General features: G+C 32.1%; 3 protein-coding genes across 4 annotated transcripts; 2 read left to right on the top strand and 1 right to left on the bottom strand.

Annotated features, from left to right (window-relative positions):
- The first annotated feature begins 5,503 nt into the window (after positions 1-5,503).
- On the top strand, positions 5,504-7,877 carry CDC45 (cell division cycle 45). Its single transcript, XM_011025783.1, has one exon. It carries the CDS (start codon positions 5,974-5,976, stop codon positions 7,750-7,752), a length of 1,779 nt encoding a protein of 592 aa, XP_011024085.1. The 5' UTR covers positions 5,504-5,973; the 3' UTR covers positions 7,753-7,877.
- Positions 7,878-10,811: 2,934 nt separating this feature from the next.
- Positions 10,812-17,400, top strand: EMB2423 (telomere length regulation TEL2 family protein). Its single transcript, XM_011025782.1, has 12 exons — positions 10,812-11,082; positions 11,150-11,258; positions 11,354-11,528; positions 11,761-11,946; positions 12,272-12,432; positions 12,962-13,238; positions 13,560-13,774; positions 14,020-14,118; positions 14,209-14,738; positions 15,067-15,836; positions 16,035-16,233; positions 16,993-17,400. Exons 1-12 carry the CDS (start codon positions 10,882-10,884, stop codon positions 17,149-17,151), a joined length of 3,081 nt encoding a protein of 1,026 aa, XP_011024084.1. The 5' UTR covers positions 10,812-10,881; the 3' UTR covers positions 17,152-17,400.
- A 926-nt stretch (positions 17,401-18,326) lies between these two features.
- On the bottom strand, positions 18,327-21,339 carry LOC105125372 (Cysteine proteinases superfamily protein). 2 transcript variants are annotated; one of them, XM_011025781.1, is made up of 8 exons: positions 21,167-21,339; positions 21,007-21,116; positions 19,536-19,788; positions 19,284-19,451; positions 19,065-19,196; positions 18,897-18,978; positions 18,700-18,810; positions 18,327-18,608 (listed from the first exon to the last, which is right to left on the bottom strand). In XM_011025781.1, the coding sequence occupies exons 2-8, from the start codon at positions 21,065-21,067 to the stop codon at positions 18,537-18,539; spliced, it is 879 nt and encodes a 292-aa protein (XP_011024083.1). In that variant the 5' UTR covers positions 21,068-21,116; positions 21,167-21,339; the 3' UTR covers positions 18,327-18,536. The 2 variants fall into 2 exon arrangements, with proteins under 2 accessions (XP_011024083.1, XP_011024082.1); XM_011025780.1 differs by having other exon boundaries at positions 21,007-21,339.
- Positions 21,340-23,035: the final 1,696 nt, after the last annotated feature.

Genomic DNA, 23,035 nt, shown 5'->3' with positions numbered 1-23,035 from the left:
CCCAAAAGTCCCAGACTCATTTGACCGTTCACAGCCCTCCTTTTCCTTCCAGATTCTAGAAGTTGTTTTTTTTTTTTTATTAGAGTCATGTTTTGATTTGTGTTTAAAAAATATTTAAAAAAATAAAAATATTTTATTTTTTATTTATTTTAAATTAATATATTTTTAGTATTTTTAAATTATTTTGATGTACTAATGTTAAAAATAATTTTAAAAAAATAAAAAATTATTATTAACATATATTTTAATATAAAAAATTATTTAAAAAGTAATTGAAACCACACTATTAAAAAAATTCTTAAAGTTAAAATTATTTTATATATTAATTTTTATATTTTTTATTATCGAGCCTGTCATAAAAAATATTATGCTAATAAATTGAAAATCAGAATTCGAAGTTACCATTCTAAAATTGAAAGATGAATGATGAAGATTGACGTAAAAATTAATATATTTTCATTTAAAGCATGGAAACCTTCAATGTGGCTCCTCGAGTATTTTTGTGTATTTTATCCCTGTTTTTCTAGTTTTTTACATTTTGGTTATAGATTTTATTTTTTGTTATGTTTTGTCCCTGAAAGTTTAGAAATACAAGAGAAAGTTACTGGGGAGTAAAGAGAAGATATAAAAAATTCAATCAGCCACATCCTAGACATAGAGAAGACTTCAATGAAGGTTATGTTGAGAAAAGTAAATCAGGACTTGTAAAGTTTTTTTTATTCAATTTAATTTTTGTTTTTTATAATGTTTAGATGCTGTTTAGATGATATTTTAAGGTTGAGAATAGATTTATTAAATGTCCTATAGTTTTTTTTAAGAAAAAACAAATTAAATTTGAGTTTTTAGATGTTTAAAAACTTGAATCATGATTTTCTAGTTATTGAATATGATTGTAAATTAAAACAATAAATAAAACAATGTTTATCCATACAAACTACATGCTATTTACTTTTTTTATATAAAAAAAAATATTTGTTTTAGTTTTTTTAATTTAATTTTGAATTAATATCTTTCCGCTTAACACATTTACTTATAAAATGACATGCTGTTTACTTTTATATATATATATATATATATATATATTATTTGTTCTGGGTTTTTTAATTTAATTTTGAATTAATATCTCTCCTCGTTCTGGGTTTTTAAATTTAATTTTGAATTAATATCTCTCCTCTTATTTTTTTTAATTATCTTGTTTCACTATTGTTTTCATTGTAACTAGTCTTCCAGAGGTTTCTAGAATTTCACAACACCTTAAAAAGGTTACTGAGATTTGCCTTGAAGTTTTTTTTTTAAAAAAAAAAATTAAATAGATCAACGGTGTTTGTGTGATGCATTTATAAGATCGAGAATTATATATACTTAGCAACCAGACTAAACCTCAGAGATAGATACATGATATATAAAATGAAAAGGATAGTGTATTTTTATATTTTTTTTATTCTTTCACGGAGATCAACTTCCTGTTATGTTTTTTAGTTAACTTCTACAGCTTTTTTAAATTATTATTTGATATATTTTAATTAATTGTATTACACTCGCACATTATTTTTTAATTAATAAATTTTATAACGCTAGAAAACGGATTCACAAAACCAACACTTTATTCTCTTACATTATTGATTAGCTTGAATATTACCACCAGCCAAGGGCGTGGCCATGCCAAGGGCTAAGTACCCAGGTTAAAATTTTGTTAATGTTTTTGAACTAGTTTTATATAAAAAAATTATAATTTTTAATTAAGTTATTAAAAAATTTTAAAAATTTACGTGGAGCTTTATAATATAATATTTTAACTTGGATTAAAATTTTAAAATTTTTAAAGAAATTCATAAATTTGATAAAAAATCACAATTTAACTAGTTTTATGTTATCGGATGTAATTTTCAATTTAACCATCAAATTAAACTGAAATTTTACAAGGAATCTTAGAATATATTAAATAAAATCTACCTAAAATTTCAGAATGAATGGAGCTTGGTGGTACTAACAATAAAAAAAATTATCAAATAAAAACAAAACAACTTATTAAGGGTAAAATGATTATTATCATTAAAAAATAAAACAAATCAATTTTTTTTTATATATACTGCCAACAGGACAGAAGCAAAATAAGAAAAGAAAGAAAAGTAAAAGAGAAACATAAAAAAATCAAAGAAAAAAAAAAAAAGAGAATGACATCGTAAACTTATAAAGTCTAACTTATAAAACAATAATCTAATGAAAAATGAAGTGAAGGAAGGAGGGATTAAAAGAGAAAAAAATTTAATTACTTTATTTTTCAGTTAACATAAAATTATTATTTTATCGTGGTTGAGAGGTTATTAAAATATCGATTTAGATTCGATTATGAATGAATTATATTTCACAAAATATTGAAGAATGTAATTTTAATAATGAGTTTCTTTTTACCTTTTATTTTATTTTATGTAATTTTAAATTTATTTTTTAATATTCTAGGTAATATATTTAAATTAAAACTTTAATGTTAACTTCAAAAATTTATATAAAATGAACCAATAATTATTTGTTTTTAAAAAAAATATATATTTATTTAATAGCTTAAAGCAGCAAAAATTTCTATATCCGCCATTGCTCCCAACATAGCACGTATACAACGCATCGGTTTTTTGGTCATGCTGATTAAAAGGTTTCTTCTCCTGAAAATGAGACGGTAAACATTGTTAGTCACCTTCTGATGGAGCCCACTACTTTATAATCACCATGCTCGTCTCTGGAGAGTGACCCGAAAAAGAATTTGATTTATAAAAATGCTGGCTCAACTCTTAGATTATTACATTGATTTTGATAGTTTTTTTTTTATTAAAATAATATTTTTTTTAAAAAAAAAACTCTTGGTGTTGGCCAAACCTTATTTAATTTGGGTTTTATTGAGTCAATCAGTCTTGAATCAATGAAATAATAATTTTTTTAGAAAAATTGTAGTTAAAACCATACTTAAATTATGCTTTATATCACAAATAAATTAAATCAATTTGTTAGATTATAAATCTGGTTGGTACTATAATGATGGTTATTTTTTAAAATATTTTTTTTTATTTTAAAATATATTAAAAATATTTATTTTTATTTTTAACATGAATATACTAAAAAGATTTAAAAATATAAAAAAATAATTTTTAATTTTTTTAAGATATAAAAATAAATAATTTCTACAGCATCGTAACTATACTTTATCGATATATATTACATAGAAGGTTAAGTATTGTGTAAACGTCACCACTTGGGGGTGACACTTTTATATATAAATAAATAAATATTAATGATAAATCATTGTATTATACTTACAAGTAAAAGAATGTTTAAGAAAGTAATAATGATTAATAATATGATAATTATTGTTTTTTAAAATATTTTTTATTTAAAAATATACTAAAATAAATTTTTTATTTTTAAAAAATATTTTTTACATTAGCATATAAAAAATATAAAAATATTTTAAAAAATATGTTAATTTAAAGTAAATAAAAAAATATTAATTTTATTTAAAAATATTTTTTAAAACTACAAAAACAAATAGTAATTTTAAATACGTGTGGTAAAGGCAAGGTCATGGCCGAATAACAGGTATGATGGGTCCTGCAAGAATTGTTGAAGTTAATAAGGATTCTCTCATGACATCTCTTGTCTTGATGAGTTGACGTTAGCACGGATTCTTTGGGTGCCTTGGAAGTTGGAAGTCGATAAAACACAATGACACATGCAATGGAGACGGTGATTACTAGTCACTTGTAATAAACTTTTTTAAAAAATTAACCATGAGTTAAAAAATATGTATATATTTAATTAAACAAATAAATAATTACATGGGATAACAAGCACAAAAAAATATTATTGATACTAATTTAAAACTAAATTAAAAAATAAATGTAGAATCTCACATTAAATTTTGTTGAATTTAATAACTTTATTTTGATGAAACTAGTTACATATTTAATTAAAAGAGAATGAAAATAAACAATCACATGGAAGTGATTGAATAAAAATCAAGGAAAAAAACAATATACATGACTGCGCAAAAAGAACATGAGCTGGTATTAACAAATATTATAATTTTATTTGAAAACTAAATAAAAACTAAATGATGTTTTATTAAAAAAGTACACCTAATTTTTTTAATTAATCCCTGTTAAAATTGAAAACTTACTAGGCCAGGCATTTTGTGCATATATTTAACTAATCTATTTTAATTAATATAAACTCCAACCAAAAGAGTAAAAATTGATAAAGAAAAAAAAGGACTGGACACCTAGGTCTAGGTGACCAAGTAAACCCGACCCAAAAAAAATTACCCCGCTCATGGACCTACAATGTCAGGCTCCTGCATCTGATTTTGCAATTTTGTTTTTTATTATAACAAGGAGTGGATAAAAAAAATAAAGCAGTAAAGTGTCGCCTACTTGCCCAGCCTTTTATCACCAATAAGGGGTTAGAAATTTAGCATGTGTTTTTTTATTTAAAAATTTATTTTTATTTTAAAAAACATAATAAACACCTTTATAATATCAAATAAATCAATATATTAATTCAAAACACTTATTAACTTATCAAAAAATAAAATATTATGACAGTAAAAAATCTTCACATAACCTTTATCCATTTTCTCTAGTAAAATACAAAGAATAAATATTTTTATAAAACTTTTCTTATTAAATGACATATATTAAAATCAAGAATGACAGTTTTTATAGCTAGAATGTGATCAATGACTTTTTTTTTGTTTAATAACTTTCTCTTCCCTTCACTGTTTACTAAATAAAAAAATCAAATTAATAAATAAAATAAAATAATTTTTTAGATCAAAATAACATAGAAAATACTCCCCTCCCCAAATTTACTTTTTTTTTTTATATTTAGTAAAAAAAATTCACCAGGCTCAATTTTGAAATAATGAACTGCCCAAAAATAAAATATAAAAAAATTAAAAAATAAAATAAAAAACATAAAGTTCTATAAAAAAAATACTTTGTTACGATTCACGACCCACAATGTCATGTAAAGGTATATACAATCAAAATACGCATGCTTTTTAGTTTTTTTATTTTTTTCATAATTTTAATGAGAGAAATAAGCATGTTATTTTGGTGGATGTTGATAAAAAGTAATATATATAAAAAAACCTAAAACCCGAAGGCAAATTCATTGTAACCCCCCTTTTATTATCTTGTTTATTATTATAGTGTAATGATCCTTTTGTAATTCTAAAAAAATATTTGTCGCTGAATTTGAGATATTTTCATCCTTTTCACACAGCAAATTAGTTATTATTAATTTATCTGGGTTATTACTGACTTTTACATGCATTGATAAATAGTTAAATAATAAATAAAAAACCCCAAACCAAAAAAACTAACAGTCTGCCGGGCACGGGTATTGAAAAAAAGAGAGGGGGGTATTCTGGTCACTAGAAGTAATAACAAGAAGGTCGATAGATCTGATCTCACCAACACGAATATAAAACCCGAGAGCGCCAAGACCTGGCGGCAGCTTAAAAAATTCAAAATTTCACGGAGGCCTCCCTCCATTCAAAGACGCCGAAAAACTCAAAATTCCTCAAACCCCTCTTTCCCTCTCCCATCCGCTCTCCTCTCCCTCTGTCTCTCCCATCCCCTCTCTCTCCCTCTCCCCTTGTGTGTGTGTCTAGATCTGGGGATGTTAGGATCGAACCAGTGAAGAGGAGGATTTCTTACTCTCGTCAGGTAAGACTCTACTTAATTGAAAATCACCCTCTCATTTTCCAGAACAAATCTCGTCCCTTTCTGTTTTCTTCCACTTGCTTGATGCATTGAAATTGCTGACTAAGTATTTTTTTCCCTTTTAACCTGATGCCCAATTCGAAGTAGTTAATCTCAAATCTGTGTCTACCCAATTTACCTAAAAATCATGAACTATTATTGCTTCTGGGATTTTTAATTTCAAATCTTTATTAGACCTGGAATAATACTAATAATTATGGTTAGAGAGCAAAGGGTAGAGTCCTTTTACAGCCGCCTCCGCCAATCTGTTTCAACTTCATCCCTCTCTCCTCTACTTATATTTCCCTCAACTTCTGATGCAGACTCCCTCTGTGCTCTTAAAATTATTTTCCACATTCTTGAATCTGATTCTGTCCGTTACGCTTGCTATCCTGTTTCTTCCTTCCAAGAAATCCACAAATATGCTGATTTGACTTCACTTTCTAATGAACCCATTTCAATCCTGTTAGTAAATTGGGGTTGTCAGCGTGATTTAAGGTTGTTGCTCAATTTAGGCCCTGCTGCACGTGTTTTCGTGGTTGATAGTCACCGCCCCATCCATTTGCATAACTTGAATGACCAGAATGAGAGTGTGGTTATTCTTTACACGGGCGATGACGAGCAACAAGCTGATTTGGCTTATGATTTTAAAGTTTCGGAGTTGGCTAATGCGAGTGAGTTGAATAGTGATGACGAGGGGGAAGAAAACTCTGACAGTGAAGACGAGGAAGATAGTGAAAGTGAGGGAGATGAGGATGATGGGTCATCAAGGAAAAGGAGGAAGGTTTCTAATGAGGATGAAGCTGACCCAGTTCAGCTTTTTAGGAAATTGAAGAGGGAGTATTATCGCCGGGGTACTTTTCATGGAAAGCCCTCAGGGTGTTTGATGTATGATTTATCGCATTTGCTGAGGAAGAACACGAATGAGCTGCTTTGGTTGGCTTGTGTTTCGCTGACTGATCAATTTGTTCATGAGAGGTTGACGGATGAGAGGTACCTAGCTGGGGTCATGGAGCTGGAGCAACATATTAACAGTTCAGGGAATTTGGAGGCAGTTACTGTGGTGACCCTCAAAGATGGAACAAAGATTCGAGCACCTGAGTCTTCAAGGATTGCCTATGAAGATGAACCTAGACTTATGCTGTTGAGGGAGTGGAATTTGTTCGATTCAATGCTGTGTTCTTCATATATTGCTACAAAATTGAAGACATGGAATGACAATGGAATGAAGAAGCTTAAGCTTCTTCTTGCTAGAATGGGATTTGCCCTAGTGGATTGCCAACAAAAGTTTCAGTACATGAATCTTGAAGTGAAGAGAAAGATGAAAGACGAGTTTGAACGATTTTTACCCGAATATGGGCTTTCTGATTTTTACTACAGGAGCTTTCTGAGGCTACATGGGTACAGCTCGAGGGTGTCTGCAGCAGATGTTGTGTATGGTGTCACTGCTTTGCTCGAGTCATTTGTGAGTTCTGATGGGTCTTGTGCTTCTAAGCAGTTTGGGGTAGCTTATGATGCTCTGTCCTTGAACAATCTTGACAAGTTGAAAGCTGGAATGCAACAAGCGATCAAGGTCCAGAGGGCAATTCTTAGACAAGGAAGTGCAGCAATAACCAAAAGTGGTTCTATCAGAAGTGGAAGAAAGTTCAGGTGGGTGAAGCTTGAGGATTCAGTGGATACAAAACTGTTGGGATACCCCCAGGCTTTGACTAAATTCTGCTATTTTCTGATGGATGCTTTGAGAGAGAAAGGTGCCAGGGCAAAGCCTTTGATTTGTGCCTGCTTGTCGCAAGAGCCAAACAAGATGTTGATTGTTGGAGTTTGTGGGAAGCCTCGTCTTGGGGCAGTTCAAGGAAATGCATTTGGGATTGCTTTCAGAAATGCAGCTGAAGAGATTGGAGCTGAGTTCTTTCATGAGTTGTTTGAATCTTCATGGATTGTTTTAGACAAAGGTGTAGTTAATAACTTTATGATCAGATTAACTGAGAAACTGTGATATAAAACTGTCAAAGAAAAACTCTTGTTGTATTGTTCTCAGGAGAGGACCTATGTTTCTCTTAGTTTTTCCCCCCCCTAATGTGTTTCAAATAATTAGTAAATGAGAAAAGAAAATTTATTTTATTCTGCCAATAATAGTTTCTTTCTTCTTTAAAAGCTGTTGTATTGTCATTTAAGTATTGCATTGACTATAGTAATTGCTGAAAGTAAAAATCTGTTGGCGAAATATATTTTGCATTAGGTAAATGCACTGACGTAGCAAATTATCCTTGTACCATCATAGCTGTTAATCGTAAAGATTTGGAGATGTTCAAGTTAATGTTCATCGTTCAAGCACTATGCTTTCGCTTTGACTTCCTTCTACAAGTTGCTTTTGAAGTAATGGGAGTATGATATAATGATAATGTTCATATATTGTGGAATGTTATTCAGTATATTATACTATGCGTGTTGCTAGTACAATGTACTCAACAGGGTACACTGGTTCTAGTGCAAGATCCACTGGTAGTGGTGGGTGGAGGGTGTTCTAGTAAGAGCTTCTGAGGTAGACCGGACAATAAGGCCTTATCACAGGTGATGATCTTAAATTCTTAGCCGTTCTTTTATGAGGTAGGCAATATGGACCACATGATGGCCTTGCCCTTTTGCACCTTGCTTTGGTTACTAGCCTGTCAAACCAAGTGCTCAGCATCCTTTCTCTGATTTTGTTTGCGGCCACTTATCTGACTCTTTGAATATTGGAAGTACTCTTTTACCTGATGATTAACATGAGCTCAGTGTAGCAACATTTTGATGTTTTCTTCAATTATCTCATTGACAATTAATCTTTTGATTAGTATAAGGTTTTTGGATCCTTGAGATATCAGAATGGCATATTAGTGTATTTATCCCAGATGTAGAAACTGTGGAAGTGATCCAACTTGAATTAAATGTGCATATTTTTAACAAGAGCTTGAAGAAATCTACCACTTATTACTGTGAGAAGTGCTCTTCGAGTGGTGACCAGTATTTTTCTCACTGAGAAGTACAAAAGCACAGTTTGCACAATTTTTTTTCTTAAGCTTAATGCCGCATGGAAACCTTAATGACTTTAGAAAAATAAGGAGATGTTGCTGCTTACTTTAGATCTAGAGGATGAAGAGAGGAAAATCAGCTTAATCAAATTCTCACCGGATTCCCACACTCAGTGCGACCTTTTCTTTTGCATTTATATATATATATTTCACTCGTTCTTCTAGCTTTTCTACGTGATCTTTGATTGTTCATCATCATCGAATTGCATCTATACATTGATTACTAGGTTCTCTTATAAAGTCTCTTCATAAGAGCTTAGTTGTAAGCATAGAATGAGTCCTGGAATGAAGCCGTAGCAGCGTCCCTATGGTAATACCTGCAACTCTAAAGCAACATGTGCCTTCTTAGCTGCTCTTATAGTTCCCCGTTCCCATTCCTTTTATGTATCTTGTCATGCTGGCAATAAATGACTTGAGCTTCGTTAAAGTTATTGCAAGTAAGATGAAATTTTGCGAACTCAAAGCCCTTTTCAAATAATTTTAATTACCCTGTGATTACTTGCAATGTCTGCATGACTGGCTTAAGTTCATTTTTTAAATAAATCATCAATGAGTTATTTCATATTTTTGTTAGACCAATAAGTTTAGCTTTCAAGTTTTTCTTCCAAATAAGTTTATGTCTTATTATATTTTCCTATAAAATCAGTATATTTAAAATCTTTATTGTCTTGTTTTTTTTTTTTGTATTAGAAAAACCTTTACAACAATTTTCAGGGTTAATATTGGCTTGATCTATCTTTATATAATAGGGTAATTCCTAATCTATACCCATATGCCTAATTAAATCAATTTTATCCTTAAATATATTTTAAGTTTTTGATCTATCTTTATAGCGTGATTTTTAGACTAAACAACAGAATTTATCACTTGATTTGCACAAAAAGTACTTCTATTTGTCTAACATGCAAGGGTATTTTGGAATTGAAAAATAATTATGTGCAAAACACTTGAGTAATTCTAAGTTTTGGGGCTGAGAATTTTACCAGGATGATAAGCTAGAAACATATATATATATTGAATTTTTTGCCTAATTTTGTTTTATATTTTTTAAATGAAATATTTATTATAGAAAAAAATCATTTTTATTGTTTCTATAATTATTAGAAAGGTTTGGAGCACCTTATTATGCTAATGATCATTAAAATTTTCATTTTTAAAAACATAAAAACAAGATTTATAAATATAAAGAATTATACTTTCTACTTTTACAATCTTAATCTCATTCTAGTATAATCATGATTTATAATTTATAATAATGATAAGATAAAAGGAAATAATTTCAAATCATAAATTATCTTACAAGCAAGAAAAAATGGACTTTAAAATAAATTATTATGAAAGGTGTTTTTTTTTAAAAGAGAAACAAAAAATAAAAATCAATTAAATATATACTTCTTCAAAAAAAATTATAAAGGTAATTTTTCTCTTAGGAGTGAACTTATATGTACCTTTCCCAAAAAAAAAAAATCAACTAGAATGTTGGATCATAATTTGTTAGCAATGGTTATTGATAAATTATTTTTATTTATCAGAATTTTTTTGTTTAAATTTAAAAATAAAAAAATTTATTTTTAACACCAAATTAACTTGTATTAAACTTTTTTAAATTATTCAAAAATTCATGATAATATGAGAGTTGAGTTATGTATTATACAATCAACTTTTTTTTTTCCTGAAAAGAAAAGAAAATCTTAATATTAAAATAAGTTGTTATTAAATATTATAATTGCTGGAAGATTCTTGCAAAGTTTTAAAGTAATTGATTGATTATATTATAGTAATACTTGGCTTAGGATTTGCACCTTTATTTATTTTTTAATTAAATAATTTCTCAATAGCTAATAATTTAAACTAAAAATGTATAAAAATGTAAAACATATTGTTTACTTTCTGAAATCTTTTTATTATTTTTAATTTTTAAAAAATGAAAAATATTTTGAAACTAGCTGTCACTGATATGTTATAATAAGCGTGGCTGAATTAAATTGATATTTCCACTTCCACAGCGAGAAAGCATCGAGCGAGAGAGAGCTTGCAAAATTGCAGAAGTGAAGATGGAAGCGGAGGGGGATGCAAACAGAAGGAGAAGAGTGGAGAGCGGGATTCTCGAGAAAGTTGGACAAATTATTTTAGAAATAAAATCTGCCAAACACGTAGACCAACTCATTTGCTCTCTCCACTCCCTCGCTCTCCTTCTCTTCCCTCTAGATTCATCCCTCATTTTACCTACTATTGATAAAAGTTTCAGAGAACAGGTTACTGTCCATTGATTTTCTCTTTTGTTTTTAACTTTATTTTATCAATAAATATTTTTTTTTTCAGATTCTTAGTGCTAAAATTCCTTCAGCAAACGAGAGGAGCGAGTGGTGGCAAGCATTTTACAAAGGCAGAGGAGCTGCGTTTCCGACATTTGCTAGGGTTTTATTACTTGGTAATTAATAATAAACAGTATTAATCTGGAACTTTCAATCAATTATTTGTGATTGCTGATGATGTATGTATACTGCCGTTTGCACTTCGATGTAGATGTTGTGTCCGACTGGTTAGCTTGTTTTCCGGTTTCGGCGAAAAAGCATGTTTATGATGTTTTCTTTGTCAATGGATTCGCCACGGAGGTTGTTCAGACTTTAGTTCCTTACCTACAGTACAAGGAAGATGGAAGTGTTGTTGATGTTAACGCTGTTCAATCCAATACTGAAAGGTATAAATTTAGTTTATGTGGAAGAATAATTGTTGATTTTATCCATTCAGGGATGATGATGATGCTTTGTGTTATTTTAAAAGCAATGCTGTGATGAATGCATTTAACTGATGATAATTGTGGTTTCATCTTCGTGGTTTTTGTTTGTGTTATTGTACATTTGATTAGGTTTATGAAATATTGTTGAAAGATTTAAATCTACTTGTTGACATCTTTTTAACAATTCTGTCAGGTTACTTGTATTGTGCTTGCTTGAAAATTATGGCGTGCTACAAATTGCTAGAGAGTTCGGCAGTTCTCAGCTTTATGAGGGTTTTACAATTGTACAGCTCCAGCCATTGGCGTCTAGGGTGGCTCAAATTGTTGCATCTATTCCTGACAAAGCACAACCAAGAGCCCTGACTTCGCTTTCATCACAGTATCCTTTCTCTCTTATATGGTAGTTATTTTGTGGATTTGAGTATTTGTGCATATGTACGTGTATTGGTTCCCAAATCTTGGTAAGGATGACTAAGACATTAAGCCCCAGTTCCAATGCCCTTATTCTCTGATGTGATATTTGACATCATGCATGCTCATGTGTTCTATGAATCGCTGTTTTAACTTTGCTGTTGTATACTTGTTTTATTACTCTCTCCTTTTTATTCTCTCATGGTTTGCAAATGTAGTATCAATACTTCATCAGACAGCAACTTCTTCCCCGAAACTCCAGTATATTGTTTTGCTTTACAAGAGTTATATAGTTTGTTCTTCAGGCAGATCGCCTTTCAGCTTCTCCATGGAGCACAAGAGAGGGATAAGAATCTATCTGATGAAGAAGCTACCCCACATAATTTTGAACTGGATGGTATACTGCTATTTATCGGGGAAACATTTTCTCGTATTTGTCGACGTGGGGCTTCAGGTAATTGAAATATTTCTAGCACTACAGTTCCAAATTCATGTTTTTGCTAGATGTGAATAGTTAGCGTATAACTTACCTGTAGAAGGAATCTTGTATTAAATTATATTTGGCTTGCATTTAGTGAAATAGAAGCTATCAACTATAAATCACAGAAAAAAAATTCTGAATGGAAATTTCTTATTTAACCGCAACTAATTCAAACACAAGTTCATATTTTACAAGGCTTAAAATGTGATCTACTTTCATTACCCAGTATCAGGCCCCTGACAATAGCTACGAAGAATATAATAGAGTCTGGCCCTGTGGCTGTTACATTCAATTTTCAAGCAGGCTCTACATTTAATTTTGTTTGCACTTGATTAGGAGTCTTTGATGAACACATTGCCTACAAGATTCCCATTCAAGCTTGCTTCAACTTTATTAGGAGTTTCCTGTAGAAGTGGTTTATCACTAAGGCACATTGAGATGTTTCATTGATAGGATTTTGTACTAGAATTGATGCAACTGGAATTTATTGTCATGTTTGCAGATGTGCTACTAGTAGAATTAGTCTCTCATGTTCTTGGACACATCCGGAGCTTCTTATCATCAAGTATTGATTCAGTTATGGCAGATCTGCTTGAGTCAGATGCTGGATCTCAATTTTGGTTAAAGATAATGGGAGCAATTAAAGACCCCTATGCTGTTGAAAGAATCTCTGAGCAGCTTCTGCGTCAGCTTTCAATTGAACACGCAACCGATACTGAAGCTTACTGGATTCTTTGGATATTGTTTAATCGGATCTTTAATAACCAGCCAGCTGTCAGGTCAGCAAACATGATTTATTTTCCCCAATAAAAATGGAGATGATACTGTTAGGGCTTTAGCCTCCACCCGCTCCACCTTCCCCCCAAAAAAATTCTCTCTTTGGTTGCACAGATGACAATTAAGCTCTGATGATGTTATTTTCCTACTGCTGAGCTCATTGTGAATGATCGATCATGTTCTGCACAGGAATTTAAAAAAACAAACAAGAATGTTCAGGCATACAAGGGCATTGAGACAAATTTAGAATGCTATGTTTATTGTTCTTATGGAACGGCTTTACTGTAATACTGGTTGTCATTTTTTGTTTATTATTTTTGCAGGTCTATGTTTTTGGACAAATTTTTACTATGGAAAATATTTCCCTTCTGTTGCCTACGATGGATCATTCAATTTGCTGTTTTTGAATGTCCACCTGTCTCTAATTCACTTACTAAAGGGTGTGAAACCCGTGGTTTCTTAGACACAATGCAGCATCTGATGGCAGTATGGTCTAGACGGGAGTTCGTGCAATCAACCCCAATGGAGCAGCAAGGTTGTATCCTTTCTCACGTATTTTTAGAGTTATTCATAAAATTGATCCCTTTAACATAAAGTTGTGAAAGGTTACTCATTAATGAGAAGGATTCATTCATGAAGTCTTATATTACATAATGGGGTTTGATGCATTAAAAGAAACCCTGGATTGTTCAAGTGTGCACATCCCAGAGATATTAGGACCATGCTATTAATCTTGTTAGTCTTTTTTGCAATTTTTGTGTTACCCTTCCATCTACAATACAGATGTAACTGCTGCTATAGGTCTTTGCATGGAGAGGATTTCTAAAGAGGAGCTAGACAATTCCAAGGATTTGATGCACTCAATTCTTCAAGGAGTTAGCTGTATATTTCTGTTCTGCTTCAATTTCCTAAGAATTCTGCAATGAGCTCTGCTATACTTTTTCCCTAATATCTAATCTTTATTGCTGTCAGTTAGACTCGAGAGCCCTACTTATTTGATTCGGAAAATGGCTAGCAATATTGCTTTGGTGTTCTCTCAAGTAATTGACCCCAAAAATCCTCTATACCTGGATGATAACTGCTTTGGGGAGACGATTGACTGGGAGTTTGGATTTACGAAACCTGAGAAAGATACTCCATCTAACCATAATCACACAGAGAAGCACGCTGATGAAACAAAAAGATTATCCACCTCACAGACAGAAAAGGACCGGAACTATTCTACAGATCAAGGAAGGGGCAAGAGTGAGAGAGCTGAAAGTAAGAAATTGTCTCAATTTAAGCTGCTTGATCCTGATGAGATTATCGATCTAGCTACTCTGAATTATGGATCAGCCTCTGATGAAGATGAGGATGAAGCTGCCAGTGAGAATTCTGATTCCTCCAGTGATTCATCTTTACAGCCATATGATTTGACAGATGATGACACAGACTTGAAGAGAAAACTTACACAGTTGGTTGATGTAGTTGGAGCCCTACGTAAATCTGATGACGCTGATGGGGTAAGTCAATGGAGTTCATTGGTTGGTTTTACGCCTTAAAGGTTCCACCAAGAGTGATCTCCAATTAGTTACTCTTTATCCATAAGATTCACATGTCATGTGAGACGTGAGATCTCATTTGGTGAAATTTATCGATAAATGATCTGCTGTCATCTATTCTATGAAACTAGGATTTTGAACTGTAATGATTTACTCTTTATCTATAGTTTTCCAAGGAACTGTAATGACATCTGTAATTAGATTTTCTGTGAGTCCCTTAAATCGTTTTATGAATAATTGATGGAAAATATTTTTTTCTTGTAGTTAGTGACCTTATTTTATGTTACAGGTAGAGCGGGCTCTTGATGTTGCTGAAAAGCTTGTGCGAGCATCACCTGATGAACTTACACACATAGCGGGGGATCTTGTTAGAACTCTTGTACAGGTTCGTTGCTCTGATTTGGCTGCAGAAGGTGAGGAAGAAACAGCTGAAGAAAAAAGGCAGAGAGCCTTGGTAGCCTTGCTTGTCACTTGTCCTTTCCAGTCTCTCGAAAGTCTAAACAAACTTCTATATTCACCAAATGTAGACACAAGCCAACGCATAATGATTCTTGATGTAATGACTGAAGCAGCTCAGGAGCTTGCAGATTGTAAGATTATGAAACCAAAACATCAATCGAGGGCCCTCATATCAACTATATCAGAGAGCCAAGCCTGGTTCTTACCTAGCAGCATGGGGCCTCCTGGAGCTGGTTTTTGGAAAGAGGTCTCAGAAACAGGAACCCTGCTGAACTATTCTAATCGATATGAGAGAGAACTTCCACTCAAACCAGGTCAGATCAGAAAAGGGAAGATTCGTAGATGGAGTGTAAGATCAGGAAACGAACCAGAAAATCAGTCTGGATGGACCCAAAATAAATTCCCTGTTTATTCAGCAGCGTTTATGCTTCCAGCGATGCAGGGTTTTGATAAGAAAAGGCATGGTGTGGACTTACTTGGTAGAGATTTTATTGTCCTGGGGAAACTCATCTACATGCTTGGTGTTTGTATGAGATGTGTTTCCATGCATCCTGAAGCATCTGCATTGGCTCCTTCTCTTCTAGATATGCTAAGATCCAGGTAATGAATAAAAACTTGTAATTGTGTTATTAAGTGATGGAAATGGCATCTTGGGATCAATGTTCCATAACCTGGTCCAAATTAAGTTTCCGTGCATGTTTAGTGGATTGTAGTTCACCTTACATCAGTTTATTATGTGCTTGCTTAGAGGGGGATAACATATGTTATTGGCAATTTAATGATGCATACTTTATGCAGAGAGATATGCCATCACAAAGAAGCTTATGTCAGAAGAGCTGTCCTTTTTGCTGCTTCAAGCGTGTTGGTGTCACTTCATCCTTCTTTTATTGCATCAACCCTAACCGAAGGAAATCTTGAAGTTTCCAAGGGGCTTGAGTGGGTTCGCACTTGGGCCCTTGATGTAGCTGAGTCGGATACAGATAGAGAGTGCTATACAGTAAGCAAGGAACTCTGGTGCTCCATATGGGAATTTCCGTGTTGCTTTATTATTTTGATTGTTTATTATTATTATTATTTTATGAACTCTATCTAGACATTCATATCTAGAAGTTTCACGACTCTACGGGCCATCAATATTCATATAGTTCCTAGGTCGCACTTTTGTTTCTGAATGTTCTTCTATGTGAATCTAATTATTTCTTCCTCTTCAAATAATAACCATGTCCTAAACATATTGAATTCTTGAAAATATTAGCTGTCAAAAAAGTGTCATAGGTAATAAGGAACATTCCTCCATACGGGTTGAACTTGACTGCACAGGATGATGCAAGAGCGAGCATAGTAATACTGAAAGAACTTTTGTCTAGTGTAGAGAAATGCATGCTGTGCATAGTCATGGTAGCGTGTGAGCCATACTGAAAAAGGCATGCTGTCTTGTTTCTTAATGGCAGCGATGTCTGGATATCAACGCGTGCAGTTTGTGCTTTTGTGGGTAATTGCATACACATACTGGACGGGATAATCTCTGACCCATTTTTTCCATACCTGCTTCAGTAGCTGTAATGTGTACTAGTTGAAAATTGCTCGTGAATAAGCATACTATTGAAATACTTGTAAGTTCATGCCATATGAAAAATACCCTGGAATATGCATTGTGGCCTATTATTTCAATTCATATTTGAAGTACTTGATTTCGTTTCAGATTTCATGCTATCCGAATCATTTCTAAATCTAACACTGTTAAATTTTATCTTAGATGGCCGTGGCATGCCTCCAAATTCATGCTGAGATGGCCCTCCAAGCTTCCAGGGTACTAGAGTCCGCAGAAAGTACATTGAAGCCAAAGAGCATTGGTGCTTCTTCCAACCTGTCTATGCCAGCAATCAAAGTCCCCTTCTCAAATGTAGAATACTAGATCTTTGATCTTTTTTAATTATACACCATTTTTGTACAGTTTCTAGGTTGATTATATGTTCTTTGTAAAGTCATCACTCGTTTTTCGAAGTAGAATTAGGACAGAGATCAATAACGAACACACGGTTTACTTGTCAATGTCTCCGAGGCATTTTGTGAAATCCCATGCCAACCAGGCTGGTTTTTTGAAACCAGGCAGCACAGATTAGAGTAATACAATAAAAAACAATCATGTAGAGGTTGGTGTTCATTGCTGGAACCTTGTTTCCGTATTACTGCCTGGCGGGCAGGCCTGTTCGGAAGACGGGCTGTTTCTCTTTGAAAAAAAATTGTTGAAAATTATTTTTGTGTGTTTCCAAATAGTCTTGTGTTGTGATATAAATATAATTTTAAAAAATGTTTTTTAATATTTTTTAAATAAAAAATACTTTAAAATATTACTATAATTCTAAACGGAAATGGACTCGCCGAGCTCCATGATCCATGGTCTTAATGGATTTACTATAGGGAGTGCAAAGCTTTTTGGCAAGTTATGTTTGGATCAATTTAGGCTTTTCTCTCAAAACTACGCGTTATTTTTCAGATGGCCTGGATGGGAAAATTAATTATGCGTGCGGGAACACCTTGATTGAATCAGAATTTTGAACCAGTTCTTGGCTTTTTGCTGCTTTGAAATTAGAATGGATAAGTGATGACTTTTGTATTTGTTGTTTTGTTTTTTTTTTTTTCACAGTAGAAAATATTAAATAAAAAATATTAAATTGATATATTTTCAAATTAACACAAAAGCACAGTACTGTTTGAAAACCAAACTGTGTAAAGTGAAAGAATAACATAAAAACCTAAAGAATTGTCTAAAATATTCAAAACCAAATTGATAAAACTTAAAGGTTTGGGACTTAAATTGAGAACGTCATGTATTGATCAGGGACTGCATTGAGGTTTCCCCCAAAAAAAATAAAGGAAAGGGGAGCAGGAAATCTCACAGCCTCAAAAGATAGCAGCGCTTGTCTTACCTTAACATTTCTTTTGTCTTTGCTTCGTGATCATGCCCATTGACACTTGTTCAGGATGTAGAAGCTTGGAACTGTGGAATCTCTTATAATCTGGCTTTCGGATTCTAGCCTTGTTTGGGTGTTAAACGAGTTATGCTGTTTGTGGACCTTTAGTGTAATGTGAGATCAAACAGTTAATTCATAGAATGAAAAGTTCGGTGTTTATAATACCTAACTAGGCAAGGTTGCTTAAAAGGTTGGAAGGAAGAGAGCGACTGGGAACCAGCAGTCACAATCAGATTGCCAAAATGCCAGCAAGGTCGCTTGAAAGAAGGCAAACTACCATGCATCACACCTCAAAATTATTTACATCCCGTAAAAATTGATGAGATTACATTTCAATTGGTTCCAGTTTCTCAAAAAAGGCCTCCAAGCATCCAGGACTGAACCAGTTTTGTTTCATCTGCATTGCATCAAAGAATGGGTATCTCAATCCATTAATGTGGTGTACAGATTATGCTTCATGGAAACAAGATGCAACGGCAAGAACTTACAAAGTAAGGGTAGCCATCCATGCAGAAATTCTCCGGAGCGCCCTGAACAAACAAATTTATATAGTACAGAACATAATTGCCACATTCTTCACCACCTCTTTGTTGTGGCACCTGGAAAGATTTCAGCAAGGAAGGTTTAATTTAAGGGAACATCCTCAGATTCTAGATGCAGAAAGTGATGGACGGATTATGGTCACCTTAGGCACCAACAATGGAATTTTAGAAATAAGCTCTTTATTTTCAGCCCTGCCTTCTGATTTATAAATATCCAATACAAACCTGGAAAAAAAAAAAAAGCACCCTTGTTAAGTTCCCCATTAGAAATATTTACTAGGAAAAATAAATCAATTGCAGAAGGATCTCACTTTCTTATATCTGGTTCGAGGCACCTGGGTCCTGCCTTTTCAAGTGAATCCAGCAACAGCATGCACGGTGTCCTGAGTTTTGACTGGAGACTCTCACCAAGGTGACAGAAGATCAAGAGGCTCCAATGACTCCTGGAAAGAAAGAAAAATCCAAAAGTGTGAACATTATGCATTGACATTATAATAGACATCAAGTGGCTTTGTTACGCAGAGCCTTACCAGTGAACGATGGGAACAAGAACATATTTCTTTGAAAAAATTTGCTTCTTCTTGATCCATGTCAGGACCTTTCCTTTAAAGGATGCTTTAGTGTACAGGTTAAACCATAAGCAATCAAAGTAAGTAATGAAAGTCCTCTTATCTTCCGAGAAGTTCCTCCACATGTGTCTGCATTTATTCAGACATATTTTCAGACACAGTCGACATGTTAAGCAATTTAAGGCTTGTATAGTTCTAGGGGTGACTGCTTACTCGAAGTAGCAGTCAAATGCTCTGCTATCTAGCTTTATCTTTTCTCTTATCTCTTTTCCAATTGCTTTCTTGCACTTAATTTTCCTCTTTGATCGGGCACCGCAAGGGAATGTGCCCAAAAAACACTGAGATGTTAACTTGAAGCTCCTTAATTCTTCAGCTTCTTGTTTAGTTATTTTCTTTCCACGAGCATACATGTGTGCTAGCATATGTATCCAACATGAACGATGTTTCGCCATCCGCTCATAAGTCTCTGCCAAAAGCATGATAAGAGCTCAAAATCAACCAAACAATACCTCAGTCTTGAATCAGCTGGGAACATTTATGTAAATCTCTTCCATAAAATTTCTCCATTCAGCACCCAATATAGGCTGTCCCACTAGATGCTTTCAATTATTTAAACTACCAAACATATATCTACTATTGTAAATGAACAATCATTGCTCTAGAGAAACAATTCAAACAACAATCCAACACACTATTAAGCTTCCTGACTAATTATTTATTTTTGACTATCACTCTTAATCTTTTCATTGGTAATTCTAACACTCGAACATTGTTACCTAAAAGAAATTCCCTCTATGAATATTTTGATAGGACCCAACAAGTATTATTTACCCAAGGGAAAAGAATGACATATAACTGTTAATTAAGAGTCTTGTGGCATGACTTTTGAATAATAATTTTTGAATTTGTGTCATGATCCAAGAATTGTTTCCATAAACAACTTAAAGCAAAAATGAGTTAAAATGACTTTAAATTAGAAGTATGTTTGGTAAAAATGATTTCAACCAAATTTTTTGAAGAGGGAATATAGTATTAAGCTAAAAGTTAGAAATTTAAACTTCTGCTTAAATCAAAATTTTGAATTATTACAAATTTTTTATTTAAGTTCAAAAATATTTCTAACCAAACATACTTAAGCTATTATTTGAGTTAAAAGTAAGTAAAAAAAAACCTTAAATTAATTACAAAAGTCGTACCAATTAATTACAAAAGTCGTACCAAACATAACCTAAATACACCATGAAGCAAGTTAGCATGGATCAAAACACCACCAGTCAATAAGATTAGACAACGATTGGAATTTATGAGACCAAAGAGTCCAAGAAAGATCATAACGATAAGAAAGAAGAAACTTATTCAAGTAAAACCATTCAAGATTATTCATCAAGAAATGAATAGAAACCTAAACAACAATCACTTTCTCTATACTAGAACTCGACAAAGAAAGCGAAATGGAAAAGGGTTTTAAGGAAAACATTGATCAATTGAATGACAATTGTACTTAGGTTTGGTTACTACTGAGAAAAATTCCACTATTAAATGATTAAGCTCACAAACGACACCGGAACACTTCGACTTCTCTGATCTTTTTTCGAGTATCAAAGACAAAAATTAACAACATTGATCATTGCCAATACATGAGAAGGGTTTTCAAAAGAGGAGACAGAATCGATTATGTTTTTACCTGAAATGGGAGATTTGGCGTCAGCAGAACTTATTTCATCTTCACGTTTTCTCTTTGCCATAGCTGTTCCTGGAAAAAGAAAATAAATGAAGTTTCTCTCTTTGGAGCTTGTCTTGTAGATTATGAAGAGGGCGCCAAGACCCAGGTCACGCAGTGATATCTATTCAAAAGGTCATGCAGCGTTGCTGTCCGCAGGTGGTTAGTTCGTTTTCTTTCTGACGCAGGAAAACGATAAATTAAAGAGGAGAGAGAGAATAGAAGAAGGAGGAGGAGGGAGAGGGAAAGAGAAAGGCACGTGTTTTGCAAAGATGCGATCTTTTTTTTTTAATCCATCATCAAAATTGTCAATTTCATATTTAAATAGTCTAAAACAAACCCTAAATAGTTTCAATACCCTTTGCCCTTGTACTTATATAGCGAAGGTCTAGAATCCTAATATCTCTAGTAACCATATATATATATATATATAATCAAAAGTGTTAAAGGTTGAATCGAGTGATCCTAGCTAGAAAATTAGGAATAAATGAATCTTGCAAAACTAATTCATCCAAAATAACATTACTAATGATAGGATTAATATACAATTATCTTTTGTTTTAAAATAGAATTAATAGCAAAGTTAAGTGGTCAATACCATTGGCATTTGATCCAACTTTTTTTATAGTGCAAGATGTCCAGGTTAGTTTATATACATCATAATTAATTATTGAATTTATCAAATACTCTATAAGTTTAGTAAGTAAATAAAACATCATGAAGATGACGGACATGCACAAAAAGGGCTAGTTTATGTGTATCGTAATTAATTATTGAGTTTATTAAATACCCTACAAGTCTAGTGAGTAAATAAAACACCATGAAGATGACGGACATGCACAAAAAGGATTGGACTCGTGTGTGGAAAAAGAGTAGAAGTCCTTTCCCCCGCTAGACTATGACCTCAAGTGTATCCAACCCTATTTTTAATATTTTGAATGGTCGAGTATTATATATGTATATTTTTTTATTGGTTCTAGGTTACCGTTCAAGTCTTTAACATTAAATGCATTATAATATTTATATAAATCAATCTAAAGTTGTATTAAGTATCATTTACTTGAATTTATTTTGTAATCTCAACTTCTAAATCATGAATTCAATATGCAAAATATTTAGATAACTCATGTATTTTTGCTATTTCTTACTATTGTTTTTTACAGGAGAAAGAGACAATGATGTTTAACTATTGATTTATATTAAATTTAGGTGAATTTGGAGCATAAGTAAATTGAATTTTATCATTTGTTTTAATTTATTTTTTATAGAATTGTAATGCTTATATGATCCAGGTTTGATAAGTTAATATGGACTAACTTTATTTATTTTTTTAATTGAATTTATTTTTAATTCAATCATTTATTATTGGATTGATTGAGAACTGACTTTAATATTTGTTTAGTTTGTTTTCTATAAGATTATCAAAATCTCGTAACTTGAGCATTGAATGTGATTGTTAACCCGAGTTGATCTAATATGTTTTCATTTAAATATTTTAAAAAAGTGATTATCATTGAATCAAACTATATTTTTATCGTTTATCCTAATTGTTTTTAAACTTGTAAACTTAATCAGGTCACACTAGATCAATCTCTATGTAGTTAAAAATAAAAAATAAACCTTCATATTATAAAATACATTAATACTTAAATATTTTTATGTCTAAAATAAATTTGATTTAAATTGCAATCTAGCAACACAAATAATAATCTAACAGAGATAATTCATGATGAACATACATAAGATAATTATTGTTGAAATTCTTCTCATCGTTAGGTTACTTTATTTGAAAAACATTTACAAACTCAATTATATTAAAAATGTTGGTCATAAACTTTCATGAGTAATGGATGCTTTTGAATAGTTTCAAAAACATCATTTAAGGTTGAGTCCACGGTGGATATAAATCCAAAATTAGATGTTTTATAATTTTTTTGAGGTTGTTATTTGCTTTTGAATATGTTATTTTTGAGGTTATTAATTACTTTTTTTT

Source organism: Populus euphratica, unplaced genomic scaffold (assembly GCF_000495115.2).
Source record: "Populus euphratica unplaced genomic scaffold, PopEup_1.0 scaffold22.1, whole genome shotgun sequence".
NCBI lineage: Eukaryota > Viridiplantae > Streptophyta > Magnoliopsida > Malpighiales > Salicaceae > Populus > Populus euphratica.
This window is presented reverse-complemented; position numbering and strand designations above follow the sequence as displayed.